This window comes from Dermacentor silvarum, chromosome 8 (genome assembly GCF_013339745.2).
Source record: "Dermacentor silvarum isolate Dsil-2018 chromosome 8, BIME_Dsil_1.4, whole genome shotgun sequence".
Taxonomy (NCBI): Eukaryota; Metazoa; Arthropoda; class Arachnida; order Ixodida; family Ixodidae; genus Dermacentor; species Dermacentor silvarum.
The window spans coordinates 88,503,656-88,525,328 of NC_051161.1; the positions used below are offsets into that span (position 1 = coordinate 88,503,656).

General features: G+C 44.3%; 1 protein-coding gene across 1 annotated transcript in view; it reads left to right on the top strand.

Moving 5' to 3' along the window:
- The first annotated feature begins 1,505 nt into the window (after window positions 1-1,505).
- Window positions 1,506-21,673, top strand: part of LOC119461545 (sodium-coupled monocarboxylate transporter 2-like) — a 65,367-nt gene continuing 45,199 nt past the window's right edge. Inside the window, exon 1 of the mRNA XM_037722887.2 lies at window positions 1,506-2,356. Coding sequence (XP_037578815.1) covers window positions 2,024-2,356 — 333 coding nt within the window. The 5' untranslated portion in view covers window positions 1,506-2,023. The remainder of the gene's footprint in view (window positions 2,357-21,673) is intronic.

A 21,673-nucleotide genomic window follows, 5' to 3' on the forward strand; every position in this document is an offset into this window, starting at 1 on the left:
AAGCACGGTACACACGAACGTCCTTGCATTACCCGCCCCCAGTAGAATGTGACCGCCGCAGCAGGAAAGCGAACTGCACGACCTTGTGCAAAGCAGGCTAACGCCACGCCAATTGTGCGGCGGCCTTTTCTTGACCCTCGTATTTGGGCTAATCTCAAATGAGCGTTCATGAAAATCTAGCTGCTCGGTTCCCCTGAATCTCCTCATTGCGCATATACGGCGTTGAATATGGCAGCTACAATGCCTTGCAGTTGCTTCCAAGGGCTTATCGGCCAGGTTTCGATCCTTGACATCACGTACCACGTGACGTAGCGCTTTGATTCACGTTGCACAACCGCCTGCCAAGTGTCTGAGCGCCTTCAACCGGCTCGATTGGCATTGGCTCAATATTCCGAGGGTAATGTTGTAAACACAGCTGCATAAGTAACCAAGGAAGTGCAGCGAGAGACAGTCTTCGCCACAGCTCAAGTGGTAGGAGCGCAGCACGGCTCTCCATGCGGGCGTTGCGGGTTCGTGATGCAACCGGCATCAGGTTTCACATTTTCAAAGCAAAGCTTGCTTTATGAACCATCCCAGATTTAGCTGACCATGACTGCTGGGTTGCTGCTGACCGAAGCGGTTGTCGTGCCGAATAAGCTCACATTTAAGAAAAAAAAAGTTGAATTACGTTACCGATGGCGGTGGTTATAACCTCCGTCCCCCGGAAAACATAATATTACTTACTCGGTGATATGTTAGTCCACGCGTTCAGACGCTGTTTATGTGGGATGCATCCTCGAGCATTTAAAGTAAGGCATTTTCAATTTTACTTTATTTCTTTCAGCTACCGATAATTCTTCAAGGTGTCTGGAGAGGAACTATAACCGTAACAAACAAAAACATTTGTTTAAAACTAAATAAATTTCGCCGACGGGAACACAATCGTATTCGCAAATACTCCTCCTTCTCTGCGTTAGAAAAAAAAGACAGCGGAAAAAACGCTGTTGTTTTTTGTTGAAAAAACAAAAACAAGTTCTTGTTAAAAACAAAACAAGTTTTTGTTTTTTCAGGAGGAGTGAAAATAATAATAGAAATAAATTTGTGGTTCCTATCATTTTACATCTATGCGGACGTTCTCCACCTGTGACAGAAGAACAAGTGTTCGTTCACTCAGCGAGCTTTTGAAACCGCATGAGAGCGCAATAACTTGGCCAACAAACATGTGTTCGCCAAGAAATGTGCCAGCCCATTGCCTTCCTGCTTCACGCGACACGACTGACGCGACCGTTATATTTTCTCGGTATCTGTTTCAATTCTCTCTCTCCTCGGCGCAGACTATGTGCTCAATAACTCGAACCAGCTGCGGATCGGTCACATCGACCGCCCACCATCAAAGGTCTTTTTTTTTTCTTTTTTTTTTTCTCGTGAAGTCTGCATAGTTCGCCGCGCGGTAAGCATGTTCCGCGCCTATATAATGAGCATACGACACTAGAGGAAAGAAGCAGAGCCGCGTAAAGGAGTGCTCAACTCTTACAGCCGTGCACCGCAATTAAAGGCGGAGTCCCTTAAGCCGATTATGACAGTCAGGTGACCGGTCATGCCCCCCCACCTTCCCTCGCCCGCACGCTCGCGCCCTTACCCCGTAGGCACCTTCTGGCCGATCGCCTTTCGCAAGCCTCGGAAAGGCTAGTCAAGCTCCGTATCTCAGATCGTGGCGCACAAGGAGTCAGTCCAGTTGAACAGACCGGCCACTCTAAAAAGGAAAAGCGACCGCTAAACTTGGAGGCAGAAGCGTTTCGCTCACCTCACAACGACATAGTGCATCTCGAGCGGCGACCGCGCTGCCTGCTGTTCTCCAGCCCGAGCGGAGATGTTTCCTCGTCCAAAGGATTACGTAGACTTGGAATAGGTACTCCTTCTCAGAGGTCTGGCGTAGGTCCAGTTCAGAAGGACCTTCCTCGCGAGAGCTCTGTTCTCTCGGTTCGGAGAGCGTGCGCGATTGTTCTCATTTGGGGTTTCGGAACAGCCAGGGCGGACGACGGTCATGGCGAAAGTGGCCGAGTACGCTGTGTTCGGCGCTCTGATGGCGCTCAACTTCGGCCTGGGACTCTACTTCTCGCTTCGGCGAAAGGCCCGCTCCGCGGACACCACGGCCGAAGTGTTTTTGGGTAGCCGCGCCCTGCGCTCGTTCCCGCTGGCAGCGTCGGTTGTGGCGAGCCTCGTGTCGTCCACGGGACTTGTCGGTTTCACCGGACACTTCTACGCGTACGGCTTTCACCTGATGTGGAACGGCCTGAACACCATAGCTGTGGCACCGCTGGTGGCGTGCTTGTTCCTTCCAGTGTTCTACGCTCTGCGCATCACATCTGTGTTCGAGGTAAGCTCTGATGTCCCTTTATTTTTTCTATTTTTTTCATGGTGGTCCCCCCATGGTGTCACCTTCTTAGATAAACGCGGCAGCTTGGATCTATTGGAAGTCATTCCAGGTTCTTACTTGTGCTATTTATTCCATAGCGTCAACGTGCACCCTTTAGCAAAAGGTAACGGATCAGGAAATCTGCGACGATTTACTTCTCCGGCTACAAACGTAACTTAATATTGCCGACTGCCATCCAGACTTGGCAATGTGAACTTTCGTATAGACTGCTGAATTTCTGTTGGCGCTTCTGAATTACAAATAAAAGTAGTTTTGTTTCTTGGTGACCCTGTGGTTTGTATAGCTTCGCTCGCGGTTGTGCATAGAAGGTGCAGTCAAATGAATGGATATCTTTCCGTGTGCTGTTGAACGGATCAGAGCGATTAACTGGTAATCGGATCCTCTTTTCGGAATGTCAGCTGATAAATTGTTTGATCGAAGCTAGGCAGGGGGGGGGGGGGTGGCGTTCATCTTAATATCTCATGCTGGGTGGATGAAGCGTAAAGAATTATTACTTCCCACGCATGATCGAGTCATCGCGCTCGTCGTCTGCTACGCGCAGTTCTACGACCGAGAAACAAAGCATTTGTCTCTGAAAAATGTATATCGGAGTGCATGAAAATGTATATCGGGTAGCATGTATATCGAGTGGGATGTAAATTTGTTCTGCCATTACAGACTATCGATGACAATTTGTTTGTGAAGAGTAGGGACATCTGAGAGCAGACAAACTTCGTGCCTTCTGTCTACGATTAGCTGCCGTGTAGAATCGCAGAAATTGTTCTGGCCGAGGAATATTCCTCTAAGTATCCCGATACAAATAGTGTGTTAATCCAGCCAGCAGTTGTTAGGGCGGTAATTGTGCATGAACTATTTACAAACATAAACGAAATGAAGAAAATATTCCGCAGCTTCCTTTCGGGCACTCAGTTTATCTCACGGTTTATGAAATTCCAGTATGAATAAATTTGGGGGCAGGAATGATAGCGAGATGATACGCTGTCATTGAGAAACGCACCGTTTGATCTTGCAGGTGCGTAGTGTGTCCTGTGACCCACACTGAAGAAAATTAAAGCGCCTGGAAGATGACATGCGAGCGTTGCAATGACGTAATGCGTGCGAAGGAAGGCCACTCTCGTCACATATGCGCACCACGATTATGCGCTGCCGCTTGTCTGCGCCCGTAGTACTGAAATAGGCGTGCTCCCGTGTTCACGCTCAAACAAATCGAGATAGTACCTGCAAAGTTCCATTACAGTGCACACGTTATCAACTTGCAAGTATCTCAATGAGCTCGCTAACCACTCAGGAAAAACTGGCAGGGGACTGAGTTGCTTGATGTCATTTCCACACGGTGCCTGTCTGCTGTATCTGTCCACTATTGGGCATTTACAGATTTTTTTTTCACCTTTAAGAGAGAGGATTAATTTTTTAACTGCAAGGGTACTATTGTGCATTAATAGGTGATATAAGTATCTTAATTGTAGACGTTTATGAGCCCGTTAGTGTGCATTCGACAGCGGAAGGAAATTTCAAAAGTTCTTTTTCTCTTTTGCTGCTGCGGCTTGCATTCATAACGACCCTACTGTTAGAGGAAACGAAACAGCTCTTCGTCGGAGTGGTACTACGTTGAATTGGCACCAGTACGTGAGCTCCGAAAATGATATGTAGCTCAAATAAAAAAAAATAACACAAAAGACCTAAACTGCCTCACGCATAATACTATGCGACTAAACCACATAGGTGATCTGTAGCTTTATAATCAGGTAAATTCATGTTTTTCCTTGCTTCCGCGATCCAGAAACTTTATGGAATAGCTGCAAGTGTTTGACGATCTTGCCGCAAAATCAGTGATGTGCAAGCAATGGCGAGTGCAGATTTTTGTGCTAAGCGCAATAATGGGAAAGCTTTCGGTAGGGTCTGTATGCGCTGCCAGTAAGGTTTCTTGTAGCAAGGCTGGCAATAATGGGCAGTATATAGGGGTCCTGCCTAAATTTTGTGCTTCTGGTTACGAGTCAAGTGTTTGCATGATGCTTATATTCAAGCACTTTCTGTACCACATATCTTTTGTAGAGCAAACAATTATCATTTATCGTATCGGTTCCACTCTTTCGTAGCTTTTGGAACACCGTAAAAAATTTCGTGTAATCGATGAAAAAAAACTCAATAACGCGTACGTATAGTGATTGCTACTTAGTATGCATCACGTCGATTCAGCGCCTCGAATGCTAATATGTGCCGTCTTTTTTTATGCACTGAAATTGTAAAGAAAGAAAAAGAAAACAGAAGCAGGTTTTGCTTCTCACTGATGTTCAAGTTATTCCTGGTATTCTTGGCGTAAAGCACCAGCATCTCAGCTTACGTCGTCGTTAGCAGACCTAGTAATGCCGCGTTTTTACTATAGCAGTCTTATGTTCGCAATCACGGTCGACATTAGAAACTTGCATGGTGAACTTCCGCGTGAGTTTGCGATTATTAGCGTGCAGCTTTTTTTAAAGCGAACCATTCTTTGTCTACCCTACGGAATATAGTATAGCTGCTCCTGTCATTTTCTGCTGTACATTACTGGACTAGGAGGTACCCCAACGAGTATACATATTTATACATGAAGGTTATACAGGGTGTCCTTTATAACATTAGCTAAGCTCTAAAAAATGAAGTATAGAATATACGAGGACGCAATCAGCTGCAGTGACGTACCACACCAGGAAGATTCCGTTAGTATAATTAACTAGCTTTTTAATTACTGTGTTGAGGGCAGGAATTTTGAAAGAAAAGTATAATTGCGTTTTAAAACACCCGTTCAGTTGTTTTCAGTGTACAATGTCTCGCGTAACCTTTTTTTTTTTCGCGTTAAAAAGAAAAAGTGCGAAATATGAAAATATCCGTATGACTACGCGGTCCGCGCGCCGCGACGCCAGCGGTCCCAGGCGTTACTCGGAAGAATTCGGCTCAATGCTTAGGTCGGCTATCCACGTGAAAGTGGCGAGGTATCTGTATAAGCGTTGGTCACGAGCGAGCTGCTGTTGGCAATTGCGAGCTGCCTTTTGGCAGCTTTCCAGGAAGGAAAGTATTATGTTATGTATAGGAAGGTGTCATAAATAGCTTCCTGCATAACAGAACATAGTATAATGACAGCTCATGAGTATCTATAGTGCACGCCGACCTCTTAAGAGAAAGATTTAGCTCGGGATCGTGTTTATAAATACAAGGCGACGGAGACATAGTTATTCTCAGCAACCACTGCATCGATTTTGATGCGGTTGTATGCATTTCAAAGATGAAGGTAAGTTTTAGTAAGATCGGCAATCCAATATTTTATTTAGGCGATTTTTTGACAACAGTTGCAAAACTTTTTAAACTTTTCCCAATTTAAAAAGTTTTGAACTCTTTAACACAGTAATGAATAAGGATCAAGACATCATAGCCCTGACGGGCTATACGGTAGGTATAAATAAATAAATCGAAGGTGAACAAAAATGATGTATTATACACCGCTCTGAAATATACCAGTAATAATTGAGTAGGACTTTCGTAACACCCTCGCAAACACTGTAACAATTTCACATAAGCTGTAAATGCATATATAAAATCTGTCCGCTTTAAATGTTCTGACAGACGCAGTTTAAAAACTGCGATACCCGTTTTCAGTGCAGATCGAGCTGCAAGTTTGTAGACATCGTGCTTAAATTTATGTATTGTAACGCATGGTTCTGACTGCCGCACCGAGTTTTACCTCTCATTCCCGTCTATAAACACCTTGACAGTATGTATGTATGTATGTATGTATGTATGTATGTATGTATGTATGTACGTATATATATATATATATATATATATATATATATATGCGGATTGGCACAAAGATCTTCTATCCTACTTTGCGTGCTTTATCAGGTAGCTGGAGACCCCGTTACTACAGCGTCGTGTCACAATTTCTCGAATATGCAAGGTATCGCTCATTATATCCTACTCGCACGTGACTTTTTTACAGTGCGTGTCAAATGAAGCGCAGCTTCTTCGCGTACGTTTCTCCGCACGTCATCGCTGCACGTCTCGAAAATCTGAGCTAGTGCCAATAGAAGGCTGATGCGCATGTGTCGGAATGATCGAGTCTCGCCGGAAGCTGTACACCGGAAGCAGTACACGTAAACCATTCTTTTCTTTTTTTTTCCCACCTGCGCTTATCCGTGTTCCACACACGATTTGCTTTAAGCTTGCGCCCCTGGTGTGGTTTTCGACATATGAAGTCGTGACTCGTACTCACTATGGGGCTCCTGCTTTGACCAGGAGGCGTTGCGAAAATGGTGCTAAAGAGCGCCCTCTGTCCTGAACTCGGTAGTACCAAGCTCGGTCGTCTGCTTCGGAAAGCATGTTTACAATGTAGACCCGCCACTTTCGGTTGTGTTGTACTACGGCCTGCAGCGAATATCGGGCACCGAAGATTTTTTCAGGGGTGGCACGCTGCGTAAAGACAAGAAATTATGCAACGCCCAATACGTGTACGCCGTTCAAGAAATAAGCGGCGAAGTTTAAGCACGGTGTCAATCGCCAATGAAGTGAGTCGCGTACGAAGTTGAACTTCAGGTAAGGTTTGCACGCTGCTAGATTCAGGCGCACAAACGAGAGGCAATGCTTACTATAAATGAATTCACAGCAGCGATAAGCAGACATCATGTGTACGGAACTGCTCGAGCGCACGATGGTACGCGCCGCGACGGCAGCGGTCTTTCGACATGCCGCGAAATACGGCGGGCCTCCTGCAATCTTTGTTGACTGCATGCCGGCTAGACAAGTAATTATGCCTGCGCTGTAGTAGCGGCCATCTGTTCCTTTAGCAACTGATAAATAACTGATGCAATGCATATGAGCTCGCAGTAACGTACGTGCGAATCGCGATGCAGCGCGAGCTCGGGCGCTGCTCGCTTGATGTAGCTTTTAATGACAGCGCTCGAACATCGATGTGCTGTAATCAATACTGACTTGCTGCGCTGCCTCAACGTGCTGGCTCGATGTCAAGGATGAGCACATTTAACTCTCAAACCTGTGCTGCTCGTAGTGGGGTAGTGAAGTTATCCAGCGCGCCCGACGCTCGGCTTCGTGAGGCCTTGAAGGAAAATGGTAGAATCTGATGTTGGGATTCAGACCTTCTTGCTCTTGGCAGCTCACAACGCAGCAGTAACGACGGTGACGCTTTTTCGAGGCCGAGCTAGGTCTCACCGGATCGGCGTTGCCGATTCCTTCTGCTTCAACATTACGTCCCATGGCACACGGAGAGTCCGTTTTTGTTAAACCAGTTAAACTAGGCTGCGGCAAGCTCGCAGCGTGGTCGGCGTGGTCTGTGAGAAGTGAAGAGCCTTTTGGCACTCGCAACAGGGCAGAAAAAAAAAAAGCGAATCGACGCAAAACTCGGGCTAGAACGGTGCTTCGCCAAAGCCAGGGCTGAATACTACCCAAGCTGGTACTACCCAGATAACTTTTCTCGCCGCCACCAGGCGCCGCTACTATACCTCAAACTCCAGCGCAAGACGCCCATAGGAGATAGGTTGTCGCTTGTGTTTGAACGCGCACCGCTGTCAAGTCCCTCTCGCTTGTTTGTCATCTACTATTCCGTCATTTAAAGCTTTCTACAAGGCGATCACAACGCATCTTCGACTTTTGCATCGACTCACGCATCAATGCTACCACATGATCCCTTCCCCCCCCCCCCCCCCCACCAGAACCCCAAATTTCTGGACGTGCAGAAATGACTTATAAACAAATCCTAAGGCAAAAAATGTCGCGCGATTTTTTAATTCGACACATTAAACGATTATATAATTAATTATTTGTTGCACGTTCGAGGAATTAAGGATTCATATCGTGATAAGGGAAAGGAAGCGCAGTCGAGGACGGCAGAAAACAAGGTGGGGTGATGAAATTAGGAAATTTCCAGGCGCAAGCTGGATAAAGCTAACGTAATTAGGACATGGGCAATTGGAGACCACAGGGAGAGGCCTTAGGCCTGCAGAGAGCAAAAACAAAAACAAAAAGGCTATGATGAAAGACATGATTGCGAAGTCTGCTGCAATCTAGCAGAGAAAAAAAGCGAGGCCTTTAATCCAGTTCTATAATTCGTAGATTAAGTATGATTTAACCATCTCTCACAAATTCAACCAATAAATCAAATCAGCCCATCGGTTGTCTCACAAAAGCATTTTTTTTATCTTCGCACGTACTTGAATAGCGAAATCGGCCCCGAGCTAAGGCTTCCAGTTAGTGTTGTGCTGCTTTATGTTGAACGGACTGTTTGATTTATATGCACTTTTTCTATTTAATGATTCAGTATGTAACAGTGGGTGCTTACACAGTCTTAATCAATCCCCAAGAAATACAATGAGCAGCAGGGACGCAAGAAGTACACAATACTTAAATGTAGAGAGATATGTCTCCTGCTTTTCTGTACATAGACCTGCAATGACAATTTTTCGCACTACAGGCGTCATACATTGCCTTCATGCTCGTGACATCGCCGCGGTGACGTCACACACCGTGTATCCCTCTTATTTAGTGTTTGCATTTCGGCAGAGTTTGTGAGTGGTGTCGTGCACAAACATAAACATTGCATGAGCTCGCAGGTTGCGTAGGATGAAAGCAAACGCAATGGCACGTATCCCCGTTAATGGTACATAATTTCATGCCCGCCGTTCTATTATCAAAACTTCGGTTCCCACAGATTCTAAGATGCGCGTAGTGTTTTTACAATCTCTGTTAGCGCTTTCCGTCAGCATGTTCCACGGCGTGACTGAAAACGTGCGACAAAATCTGAAACAGAAATATGGCACAGAAAGAACAAATTTTAGTACATATATCTAAAGGTGTCTAATATTTATTTTTATTATAAGAGGAGACGAACGCATATTGTACGTTGAAACGCACCTGGGCAGCTGCACATCTGACTGCAAATGTTTCATTTCTGTCTATTTTTTAATAATAATAAGCGTCACTCGCCATCTCCCCCAATTTTCTAACGCACATTCACGCAGTTGGAACGAAGTCGAAAAACAAGAGCCATTATTCTGAAATGCACAGACGCGTATAGTGCGCTTATGAACATGGTCAATAGAAGTGGCCCTGATAGTACGCGCTTTCGCTGTGGTGTGAGGCCAATGCATTTTCGCAAGATGTCGATGTTAGAACACCGTAACAAGTGTCAAACAGAGGAAAAATACATTCAGTCAATCAACCAACCAATCAAGCCACTTCATATCAACATCATAACCAGAAGAGCACACATATTAGGTTCCTTGGACTAACAGCCACAGAACTGCTTTACGAGGCCCACGGTCACTTTAACTTGGCGCAGACGGACAGGAGTATAATCGCCGATAAGAAATATTTAAATAAAAATGTGGAAGGAAATTAACAAGCCGGAAATGTTAATTTACACAGAAGAAATAAATGTTGTCACGCGCGAAATGTATGTTAACCCGAAGACACACAATGCAATACGAATGTAACACAGAGTAACCCAAAGAAGGAATGTGGTTTAACGTCCTGCAACTAGAGGCAGAGTAGGTTATTAGAGGCATACTGTATGGGAGGACTCTGTTTTATATTTGGCCGCCGGGGGGTCATTTAACGAACACCCGAGGCACGAGGCACAGTACCATAGAGAGCGTGGAGTTATAAGGCTAATAGAAAAATCGAATGCACATGTTATGAGAGCTCAACCGCGCCGTCGGTGATGTAGTAAGAGACCTCACCGTTTGAATCAACAGAAGTGCAAGGGACTCCACGGCTAGTGATTTGCATGTGGTGCGATTGAGGTGTCACTTGCACCTCCAGTCGATGTGTCCTCGATTAATTATTTGCGCTTATTTCACCAAACTCACCGCGCGGCCACGTGGCCCGCTGCAGTGGCAAGGTAATTTTGACCACCTGGGAGTCTCTGAACCGCACTAAATTATAACTGCATATTACGACCCGCATTTGACCCCTCCACTTCGTTCTTGGTGTTGTTGTTGTTGTTGTTTAATAACTGCACACCGACAAGAAGGTAAACTCCAAGGGAGCCGGCTATCCCAATTCACAGGTGAGAAATACGCGAACACTTATCACGAACACCACAACACGCTAAGCCTACAAAAATAATTTTGAACAAGAAAAAAGCTCAACTAGAAAAAGCCACCCATGTATACCGACGTTAAGAGTTCATGTACATAGCGCTACTAGACGCATAACACACGAATGTCATCTTTCATGTTGACTATGCATCAAACAGTCGATTCACATAGCGTCCATAGATATCTACAATTCAAAGTTTATTAATAAAATTTCTGGCAACCAGAGAATCGCGTAGGACATCATGCTCAGCAGAGCAAAGCTGTAGCTACTCAGCCATAATTGTGCAGACTGATCACCGCAAGTAGAGCGCACCCGTTTTCTCGGGTAAAGCACATAAGTGAGCATGCGGGACACTTATATGTACGTCATATAAACATACATAGTTCTAGTGCACGGGAACTCGTTGCAGGGGCAGGCAACCTGTAAGCATGCATTAGGTAACTTATATTTTGTAACGAAGGCGTGCAATATATAATGTACGGGCTGATTGCTCGGAAAAATAGCGTAGCTGATTATTGAGCTCGCTGCAGCTGTGCACAGCTGTTTTGGCATACTACAGTGCAAAGGAATCTAATAACGCCGTCAATGGCAGGGGTATGCTCAAAAGATTGTGTGATGATATAACGGTAAGAACAATATACTGTGACTCCCATGCGTTTCTCTTGCTCTTCTCTCCACATTTCGGGTAACGGCGGCTGCTGCCTTGCCTATTGTACAACTTTGACCTCCGGTTATGTCCCACTGTGCGCACTGGGGGCTGGCTGCTGTCACAAACAAACAAACATACTTTCGTCGTCACGTCGTGAACGTCATTCCTTCGCCGTGTGGGCATACGGAAGACCACTACCAGATATGGCGCAAAGCGTGGTGGCATAGTGCCGTGGTGGCAGATCATCTACGCAAGCACTGACCTGAGCTCCAACACAAACACAGTTTCCTCGTCACGGCGTCACCGTCATTCCTGTGTTGTCTCTTAGTCGCCTTCTTTCCGCCTGTCTTCATTCCGTTGCCGTCGGCGTTTCTTTGCTGCCACTCTCCTTTCACCGACGTCATTTCCTAGTCGTCATTCGTTCCTCCCATGCCTCCATCACTTCGTCGTCGTCTCACCATGATGATCCATGTGTCGTCTTCCCATCGCCATGTAGGCGTTACGCCATCGTAAATATGCAGTTGTCGGAATGCCTTGATCAACATGAAGATGCCTTCATTCAGTCGTCATGCCGTGGTCCTCAAAAACCTACCGCCCTCGTCACTTTGTCGTCAACAGTGGGCGGTTGTCACTCCGTCGTCACCTTTCCTTCGTCAGAAGCCTTCGTCGTCGTCACTCTGTCGTCCTCATGTCATAATCATCAATACGTCACCTTCACACTGTCGGTATAATATAGAGTTGCGACGTCTTTGTAACATGCAGCAGTCGACATGCCAGCAGCGTCGCGCAGCTGTCGTCATTCTGTCGTCGGCATAGCGCCTTTGTCAGGCCATCATCGTGACAATTTCGTTGTCACACCAAGGTTCTAAACCGTCGGCATGGTATAAATATGCCACACTTTGCCTTCTGCTCCGGTTACAGGCAGAGTGCTGTGTTATCACAAGCCATTACCCAGTGCCTATTACAAGAGTACCGTCCACAACATCTGCACCATTATGTTGCACTTGTCAGACTGAGTTACGTTTGGTTAAACGTAGCATTGCGCTTACGTCGTTAAAGTTTATTTTCGTAAAATAATACGTTGTTGACGTCATTTTGTCCTAAAATTTCGGTCATAATTGTTACGCTTGCGTAGCACTTGAGTTCACGGTTGCGCAAACATTGCTGAACGCTTCACCTAATACCGATTCTCACATAAACGTGAGATCCACCGATTTTTTTTTCATTCTTCAGAATTATAAACAAGTACAACCACGGGATAGGCAGTTAGCCTGCAGTCATTCAAACTCTGCAGGAATCATGGGGTTTGGCATTCATTTTGGTGCGTTAGCATTCCTCGGCATTCCTAGAATACTTCGCGCACGTTCCAGGGGCTATCTGTCTACGTATGTTTGTATCTAACCGTTATCCATCCTACCCGGATTACAGGTAGTCCATGGTCTAATGCTTACCGCATCGGACGATTGTGCTAAGGTGACACGGTTCAAAACCGACCATCGGACAAACTTGGATCATTGAGCATGTGTCAGTGTCTACATACGGGTGGCTCTTGAACTAACTTCTTTCTCACCGACATTGGTCACTACATGAATGCGGTATTGGATCGGCACCGCTTTTCGAAGACACTTTTTGACGCTGACTTGGAGTACTGGCATGTGCCACTCGGTCCGTGCTGGTCTTCAATGAAGCGCTTTTATGTCAACTTCGGACACTGGGCTTGTGCCAATCACGAAGAAGATCCCTTCGATGCTGAGCGGAATCGAACCCACGTCACAAGGTTTCCTCAAGGACAGCCACCCGACGCATTAGCAGGCTGCGGCGGAAGTGCGCCGAGTATGTGCTGCTTTCAATGAACGCCTTTCACGCCAACGCTTTAGCGAGCTGCGCCATCAATGCACTGGGTAGGTGCTGCTCTTCAATGAGCCTCTCGCGAACTTGGGTTCCTGAGTAGGTGCCACTGAGTGTGCCGCAAGCGACTTTTTTTTTCGAATACATCGGGAGACCAGTTTGAGCACGTGGGTTCCTTAATTTTAGCACGACGGCGATAGTCTTTAACACCATCGAATGTGTTTATTGTTTTGGTCGGAATTTTCTGAAAACTATCAAAAGCATGAAATCGTAGTTATCTACAGCTGAATTTCGGCCGCTGGCTTTATCTGTAGAGTATCTCACGGCACAATTTATGCTCAAAAAATTATGTGGTCGCGGGGGGGGGGGGGGGGGGGGAGAGGGGGACGTTAAAAGTCGGGAAACGTAGTATAGGCTAATCAATGTACCATACCGATCAATCTCGAGACGGCCGAGCGGTCGCAGTTGCAGCCAACGCAAACCCAACTACAGTTTATGTTTTCCGTGAAGCCGACCATGAACGGATGTCCGTGACAATTACTCTGAAGAGGCACCGGCGTGACAGCACCCATTTTATGGCGTTGTTCTACTTGCCACGAGTCAAATGGGTGAGGTCGCAAGCGTAAAAGCAACACCTGGCACATAATTATTTGGCCCTTTACGACAAAATTGATAAGCGCTTCAAGATATAGAAGCCAACTATCGCAGTACGTTGAAAGAAAGATGCAAATAACTTCGTCTCACTCAAGGTTTCGTATGTATATAAACGTGCAGATGGGGAGATGTCTTTATTTTTCTTTTATTTTTGTTTTATTCAAGCAGCACAGGTGCCCCTCTGACTTTTTTGGCTCATTATAAAACTGCTCGCGTGAATCTCTAAAGTAATTACGTGACGGGGTCGTGTTGAAACCTTACGCTAGGTCCGATTTCCAGGAAGGCTGAGTGCCAACATTGAGCACGCGTTCTTGCATCAATAAGTGCGCCAAATATTTTATCTTTCCCATCAGAAGTATTATCCCGTTCAGGCGCCAATTAACGTTGTCCATTGCAAATTTACTTTCAACACATTTCTTGTCTCTTCGGAATCTTGAAGAGCGTATAGGTGAATATTTGATTTTTCATTGAGTTTTGCTGATTTGGCAGAATGTGGACTTCATGCAAAAATTATCTACAGGAACGTCTGATATAAAGAACTTCAATTCTTCAAGAAAGAAGAGACACGAGAGGAAAGAGGGCAGATTACCTACCTTTCTTTTTTTAATTTTTCGGGAAGTCAAAAGCCAATATGAAGCGACGCTACACTTGCGCCACCTGGAGCAAGCGGACCGTGCATAAAATGTTCCTTTCATCTCTGCTAATTGCATATGTTGTCTGTCGTCTTGAAAAACAAGCTCAACCGCATGTTACTTGGACCTCATAATACCTGAAAACAGCACGCTGATCCACCTAACTATAACGCGAGAGAGCGGAGAGTGGTACCAACATAAACATTAAGCGCGAAATCAAACCCGATGCAGTGAAGTCCGATTATCTGACACACGTGACAAGAACAGAAAACCAATATGGATTGAAAATTATGACATCTAAATTTCATTTGCTAAATTTTTGCTAAAGCTAGCCACAAAGAAACCAAATATAGCAATAAAGCCAATTAAGCATATGAGGCCTGCTATAACAATTCGCCGTACTAAAAAAAATGAAAAGTAAAGCGTATGGTGTGCATCTAAAGCCTTGACGGTCATCCGAGTTAAAATCAAACGTGGCCGTCGAGAAAAGCTATCTCCCTGCCAGTTAGTACAATGGAGGGTGTGCTCACACACGCGTCACTGTTATTCCTCATAAAGAAAGCTTCAGCGATTTGTCTTTCCGTCTTTTCCCTTGCTCTTGCAATGATGACTATTTTTAGTGTGGGGCGGTATAGCGCGCAGTGCACTACAGAATTCCGCATAGACGAACTAGACGGCAGAAAAGTACTTCTTGTCCTAACTACTTTCTGCAGCTTGTCAGTGTGATACAAAAAACCACGCTGTGTGCACATCACACGTGCCTTTAGTGACGATTAGTGGATCAGCTGCAGAAAGAAGTACGTTCCAAGTGCACGCAGCGTGGTTTATAGGGTCCCGCTTTCGCGCGTGCAGACGTTATGTAGGTCAAGAGGGCAGATGCCTCAATGACTGCGCACAGTAACGTACTCCACAAGGAAGCAGATAGAAACCTGTCACTACACTGCGGAAAGCGAGAGTGCACGCCGCTTTCAGATAATTGCACCGGTATTCGCCGTAACGGGGACAAGTTCACGTGGAAGGTCAAAGAAGCAGCGGAAATTCATTCTGAAGGACGAAACTGCCTGAACGCTCTAGAACGTCCTTGTCCTCGTCGAACAACGCAGTCTGATTGATATCTTGCCTACATGAGCCTTCTGCGCATTACTTATTTTGTTACGGTATACAAGGTTCCCAAAATAACTTTAGCGAAAGTTTAAAATACACCGAATAACTCTAAGAGGGCGTGACCACTTGCACATTTTTTGCTATTGTATATAGCATATCACGATACTTCTTTTGTTATACCTAAATGTATACTTAGTATTAACGTTAAGGCAACGCTTTCTATGAGAAAATCGTAGAGCTGTCGGAATCTTCTAATTCAGCAGCTATATACTTCCTACTGGTTCCCTAATGTTTTCTCTGTTTTAAAGAAAGCCCGCTAAATAATTCAGAAAAGCACGTGAAAAAGCACGTGATGTGCTTCGATCCTTCACAACCATAGTTTCCTACAGCAATTACTACAGTGAACTCTGGCGCTGAAATTGCTGTCACCATGGAAATGATGGGTAGTACATGGACTTGTCTGATATTCGTGCTTGTGGATTCAGACGTTTTTATTTATTCAAACGTTCTTATGACTTTGATATTATGCTTTATCTGCCTTCATTGTCCTAAATTTCGAAGCAATATACACTTTCCTAAGTGCAGAAGATTGTGCGAATGCGCATAATTGCTCCTAATTGCAATGGCTTAGCCTGTCGAGGAGGCGAAATCCAAACGTGCGAAGCGCCTCAATGCACTGGCACGCCCGCGAGGCATTCATAACGGCCTATATGCCGCTTCTTGATGCATGCATCCGAGGCGTAACAACTTCAATATCGCGCTTCAGTGCTAAAGGTGCCGTGTTGGAATCCTGCCGCCGGAAAATTTAATAATGTTTAGTTAATCATCTATTACGCAGTAATGTATTGAAAATGGTGAATTTACAGAGTAACGAAGCCTTTTGAAGCCAGAAGGACAAAGTTTAGGAAAAACCATTTACTACCCATTGGTCACATATTGGCTGGACAACCCGCGTGCAGCCCCTATAGAGGCTAGTGCCAGGGTTGCCTGTAATAATTATTGTAGGAAACCCTATCAGTTCATGATAGCGATACGCAGGCGCCTGCGTTGCTCCCCTATCTTTTTAAGCGGCAGCACACCAGGCTAAATGTGCGGTTCGTTCATATATGCGACATAATTGAGATCACCGCAATCGCGACGCCTAAGCGGGATTTTGTCACGTGATTTTTTTTTCTTTTATATTTAGCGGGTTTTATCTTGGTCACAGAAAAAAGAAACGATTTCGTAATGAATAATTGGTTAGAAGCTGTTATTACATGTTTCAAAGGAGGATTTACAAATTTCTCATTGGAAATCATGGGCTAAATATTTTCGAAATTGAATAAGGAATCCTACATGATTACTAAATTAAGAAAAATACAAAAATACTGTGAAAAATTGTCATGTTCTCCTAGAGCGCTGCGGTATACTTTTCAACATTGGCTAAGGTTAGCTGGGACATCCTGTGCGTTCTGTTAAACTTTCAATGAAGGCAAGTTGGAAGTAGCACCGTGTTTGTTGTACCTGCTTCTTTTCCTATCTCCGGTTCATAGCTCGCGTTTACAAGTTTAATAACGAGGCACTGCTATTCCCTGTTGCCATCTAGATAAGATATTTCTTTTTCGTGTAGCCATAAAGAGGATCGGTTCTCATATCTCGTCCCTTTCTTCTTTGTGGGGTAATACCGCATTTATTTACCTTTTCAATGGCCCTGGAGATTTCGCTCATTGAGGCCCGTCAGAAGCAATCATGGGGCCAAAATTCAACTTACAAACATGCGCTCTTTATCACCACGTTATATGCATGATGAGCTGCTGTAGCCGGTTTCCTATGGCCTAACGACACTTCATTTGAGCAAGAATTGTACTTGCTTGAAGTCGTTACTTCCATCTTTCCGAAGCTCTTTCAATTGGTCCGTTGGCTTGCTTACTAGAGGAGTAGAAGAAGCGGCAAGAATACAGTGGCTCAGTTACGATGGATGTGAGTCAGATTTTCACGTCTACAATAATGTCGCGACAGTTCGGCGGGCATATTGTTTGGTATAGCAAAGGTGAAGAAATAAACACTGTGAATACTGTTACTTAAGACGCCAACTTATTATTGGGTGAACTTGTTGCAAAAAATACAAGCAACACTTCAAATTATAAATACATAAGCACTGCTTTTCATCGTCATCAAATATTCGACGACCGCCATCTGTGCACGGCACTATGGTAATTTGGGTATTGGTGGTTTTTCTGCACGCAAGTTTGCCCAGCAAAGAGTTAGATTTTTACCTTGCAGTACTGGAAATGTTTGATTCTACACCGTCGCTACAACGTCACGATATGAACATCAACGAAATGCTAGGGACAAACAGCGTAGCGCGTTTTATTGTTTGACGCTCATGTAAAACTTTTTGCATCCTTAGGAGACTTCTGGTTAACTTATTACTAACACCCTTATTGTTAAGGGGTAAGAACGAATCGCTATTTGCCGAGAAATTAAGTTCTCCTTTCTTGGAGCCTTGTGGTGGCAAGTAAACATGATGATAGCTGCGACACATGACACGAACGCTGCATGCTACCGTGCCAGATATGCACGTGGAGGTCTGGATTAATAAAGTTTTCAACTACACGGTTTCCTATATTGTAGACGTATATTAGGCTCCCTGTGGTGTACAGCAAACGTTTTTTGCATACTGAATGTTAAGGCTGTTAGCCATAGGACAAAGCCGCAACCTTAAGAACGCAATAATGTTTGCGACATGCACGGAGCGCTCCCCTCGTGTGGGAACGCACTGCAAACCAATATTCGAACGAATATTACAGATATATTAGCACACATCGTTAATGCGTCACGTCAGTTCTCGGAACTGACTCGCACGTCACAGCCTATGCGAAGCACCACGCGACTTTTGACGATCGGTCGCTTATGTTGCATCAAGCGCACCACTCAGTCGAGGGACGCTAATACAAGTCACGCGCCGACCTATAGGCGCGTGATGGCGTTCATCAATATGGCTGTGCTGTTGACATGAGAGGAAAAATAGTGGTGGATGTGACTGGAAATTTAATTTGACGGAACTGGAGCACGAGTCGAAAAAGAAAAAGACAGCTCTGTATATGTTGTCGCTCCATAGCCTATATGGCGCCACAAGTCCGTACTTTTTTGTTCATGACAGGGACATGAGAGACACCTGAGCGTGCTCCGAGGGCGTTGTCTTCATTAACAGCATGTGTTCCCGTCAACTTTGTTTGAGGTATAGAGAAACGTTTCCAACACAACAGGACTGACACAGTAGAGTCAATCAGTACTAGAAAGATGTGTAACAGGCTGATGCTTAGCTGTCTCACACAGTCAGAAAGCTTTCAAAATACTTAAAAGCGAACTTGTTCTCCTGTTATTATGTAGTTGAAGTGAGCCTCGCTGTGGCATTTATCCCAATATTCTACTTTATATACATTTATGTATTACTTTTATCCACTTACAACACCTCCAAGTTTTTTTGTAGACTATGCAAATTGCTGTTCACAAAATGTGCAGATCCTTGGTTTCGTTTGCATTTGGACATACTATGCAATGCTCTTTTTCGACGCTGACTACCTATGTACATCGTTACGAGCTCTGTGAAGCTATAATCGCCGGGCTTTACCCTCGGCTTGAGCATCTCCTTGGAAAGGAAGTAAGCTTGAGCTTGAATGTCTCTATTGTGCAGGGCACTGTAGACAAAGCAGCCAATTCCGCTAGGTAGTTAGGATTTTTTTCTTTACGACAGGTAGCACCGTTAACGGTCGCTGTTGCAAAGTGTCACGCTGCCATTATCCGCTACGTTTTTCAATATCCCTAAGGAACTCTGCGTTACACAAAGTTTTTATTTATAAAAATAGGGGGCATCTTTAGTGAAATGCGTCAAAATATGTTAGGTTTCCTGGCGTAATTAGGATGGCGTTAGAAATATTTATTAGACCCTCATTTTCTTCGGTATTTCTATGCGTTGCACGGCGTGTGCCCGGTGAGCTCGGTGAACTAAATGAGGTGCTTTGTTAGTGATTACGGAAAGTAATCGCCTGATATTTAGTTGTGAGATGGCAAACTTTGAAGTGGGTGTTCAAATTGCGGCCTTTGAAATAAATTCCGTATGCAAGCGTGTAGCCGAGCGTTACGAGCGCGCTGTTTTAGCCCGTTTTCCTGGCAAAAATACAAATGCCACCGTGATAAAATTTAACGGAAATCGGGCGAAAGCCTATGGTAAAGCTACGTGCGAAGTGAAATGCATGTGAAAATACTGCTGCCTTTAAAAATTTTTCCACAATTTTTTTAAAGTGTCATATGGCTGGTATCACCTTGGTATGCTTACTAATGTTCCGACATAATTCTATGTTACGCCAAACCTACTCCTGGTGGAAAGGGGGTCATGTTAATTGCAATATGGGACGAGTCTTTGCCGCTCTTGGCTTTATTGGAAGTGTTGCAAATAAGTACTCAACTCTTATTTTCTTTTTTGTTATGCTTTATACCAGACTAGTAGCACGTAACCCCGGCGGTCTCCGTGAACTACAAAGGTACCTTGTTTATATTTACTTAATATGAGAGGCAGGTTGTGGGTAATTTGTGGACGGTGGTAAAACGTGCGGACAAATCACGGTCTCAGCGGTAAATTAACTGTGCAAGCTATACGGAATAATAATAGTGCGTCTTACGAACAACACTGAATTTAGGCTCCTGTCCTGGGAGAACCATAAATGTTACCAACATCACATATAGTGAAAATTAAGGAACATATTGGCCAATGTTCTCAGCAAGTAAAATCTGTGTGGATGAATTATTGCTTTTGGACAAATCCTAAAAAAAACTGTTCAGTAATGTTATGTAGACCAGGTTTCAAGCGGACCAGTCATATAGGAGCAAGGTTTTAAAGTGTGGGATTTGATTATAGGCAAATTAATCTGTTACTGCAACTGATTGAAAGAAACAGCTTCGATGGAATTTCGGTTGTGATTCTGCAAGGTCGAACATGTCTGCTGTCCTTTTACCCGGCAATGCCTGCAGCCTATAATTAACTTGTACATGCAGTTGGAGACATTGATTTAAAGGTCTTAAATAAAAAAGTAAGATGACTGAATGTACAGAAGTAAGAATTTATTTACGCAGTAATTACAAGCACTTATTATAAAATGCACGAAGGATCATTCTACAATCTGGAATTTTGTTGCATGGGGCCTACAACGCCTTGAAATAAAGATCTCTTTCACGCATTTATTAACAGCACAACATCGTTTGTGACTAAATGGGATATTCTCTGTCGTTAATACTTAATATGTGGGGGTGTGCGAATAATCGAAGCTTTGAATACCAAATCGAATATTGGCCTTATCGATTAGGTCTTCGAATCAAATATTCACTATTGGGGAGTACAAATATTTTCCCAATAGTTTGCGAAATTTGAAATCACTAATTGTGCGGAATCAAGCACAAAATTAGAGCACAGGTGCAAGAAATTTAATCCAGGCTATTATAGCAGACCTATAGAACACAAAAAGTTGAGTAGTGCATCCCATTAGGTAACTCAAGGACCAAGGCTTTTTCGGCTAAACCACTATTATGCGCTCTCCCATTGAGTCCTGAATATGCAAAGAAACTGCTTATGGCTATAATGCTCTGTTTGTGCCTGCATTAAGCTACGCTATGGACTTTACGTTGTAATGAAATAAGTTTGATAATGGTGTGAATATAAAAATTTCAAGATTGTTTTATAATAATGGTGAAAGCAGGTGTTCACTATTCGGGAAGCACTCGATATTCGAGCGTTTCGATGGGCACGATATGCAGAAATGCCTGTTTACCGTGCATGTTACAGAACCCCAGGTGCTCAAAATTATGCTGGAGTCCCTAAGGTTGCCAACTTTCTAATGGATGAAGTCGAGACCTTTTCAGTGCCTGGAACCACTGACGTGTAACCAAGTTGGCATGCAATATAATGTGCAACGATGTTGACGAATCTTGCTTGTCCTACCGTGTCACGATTTACAATAACAGAGGCGTAGTATAGTTGCCTGACAAACACAGCTATTCCCATACGCATAAATGCACTGTGGATGGTTAGGGCCTCCAAAAGAACTTGACCCACAACAAAAACGTAATCGCCTTTATGTTTATGCAATTAAATGTGACAGAATATACAAGAGAACGTACCAACGAACGGTCAGGCATTTTAAAAAGGAAATCTGCTCAATTCATTATTATGCAGTAGAAAGCAAGAATACATTTGGCCATTCAGACTCGGTTAAGCCAAGAGGTGGGACACTTACTCAAAAATACCGATTT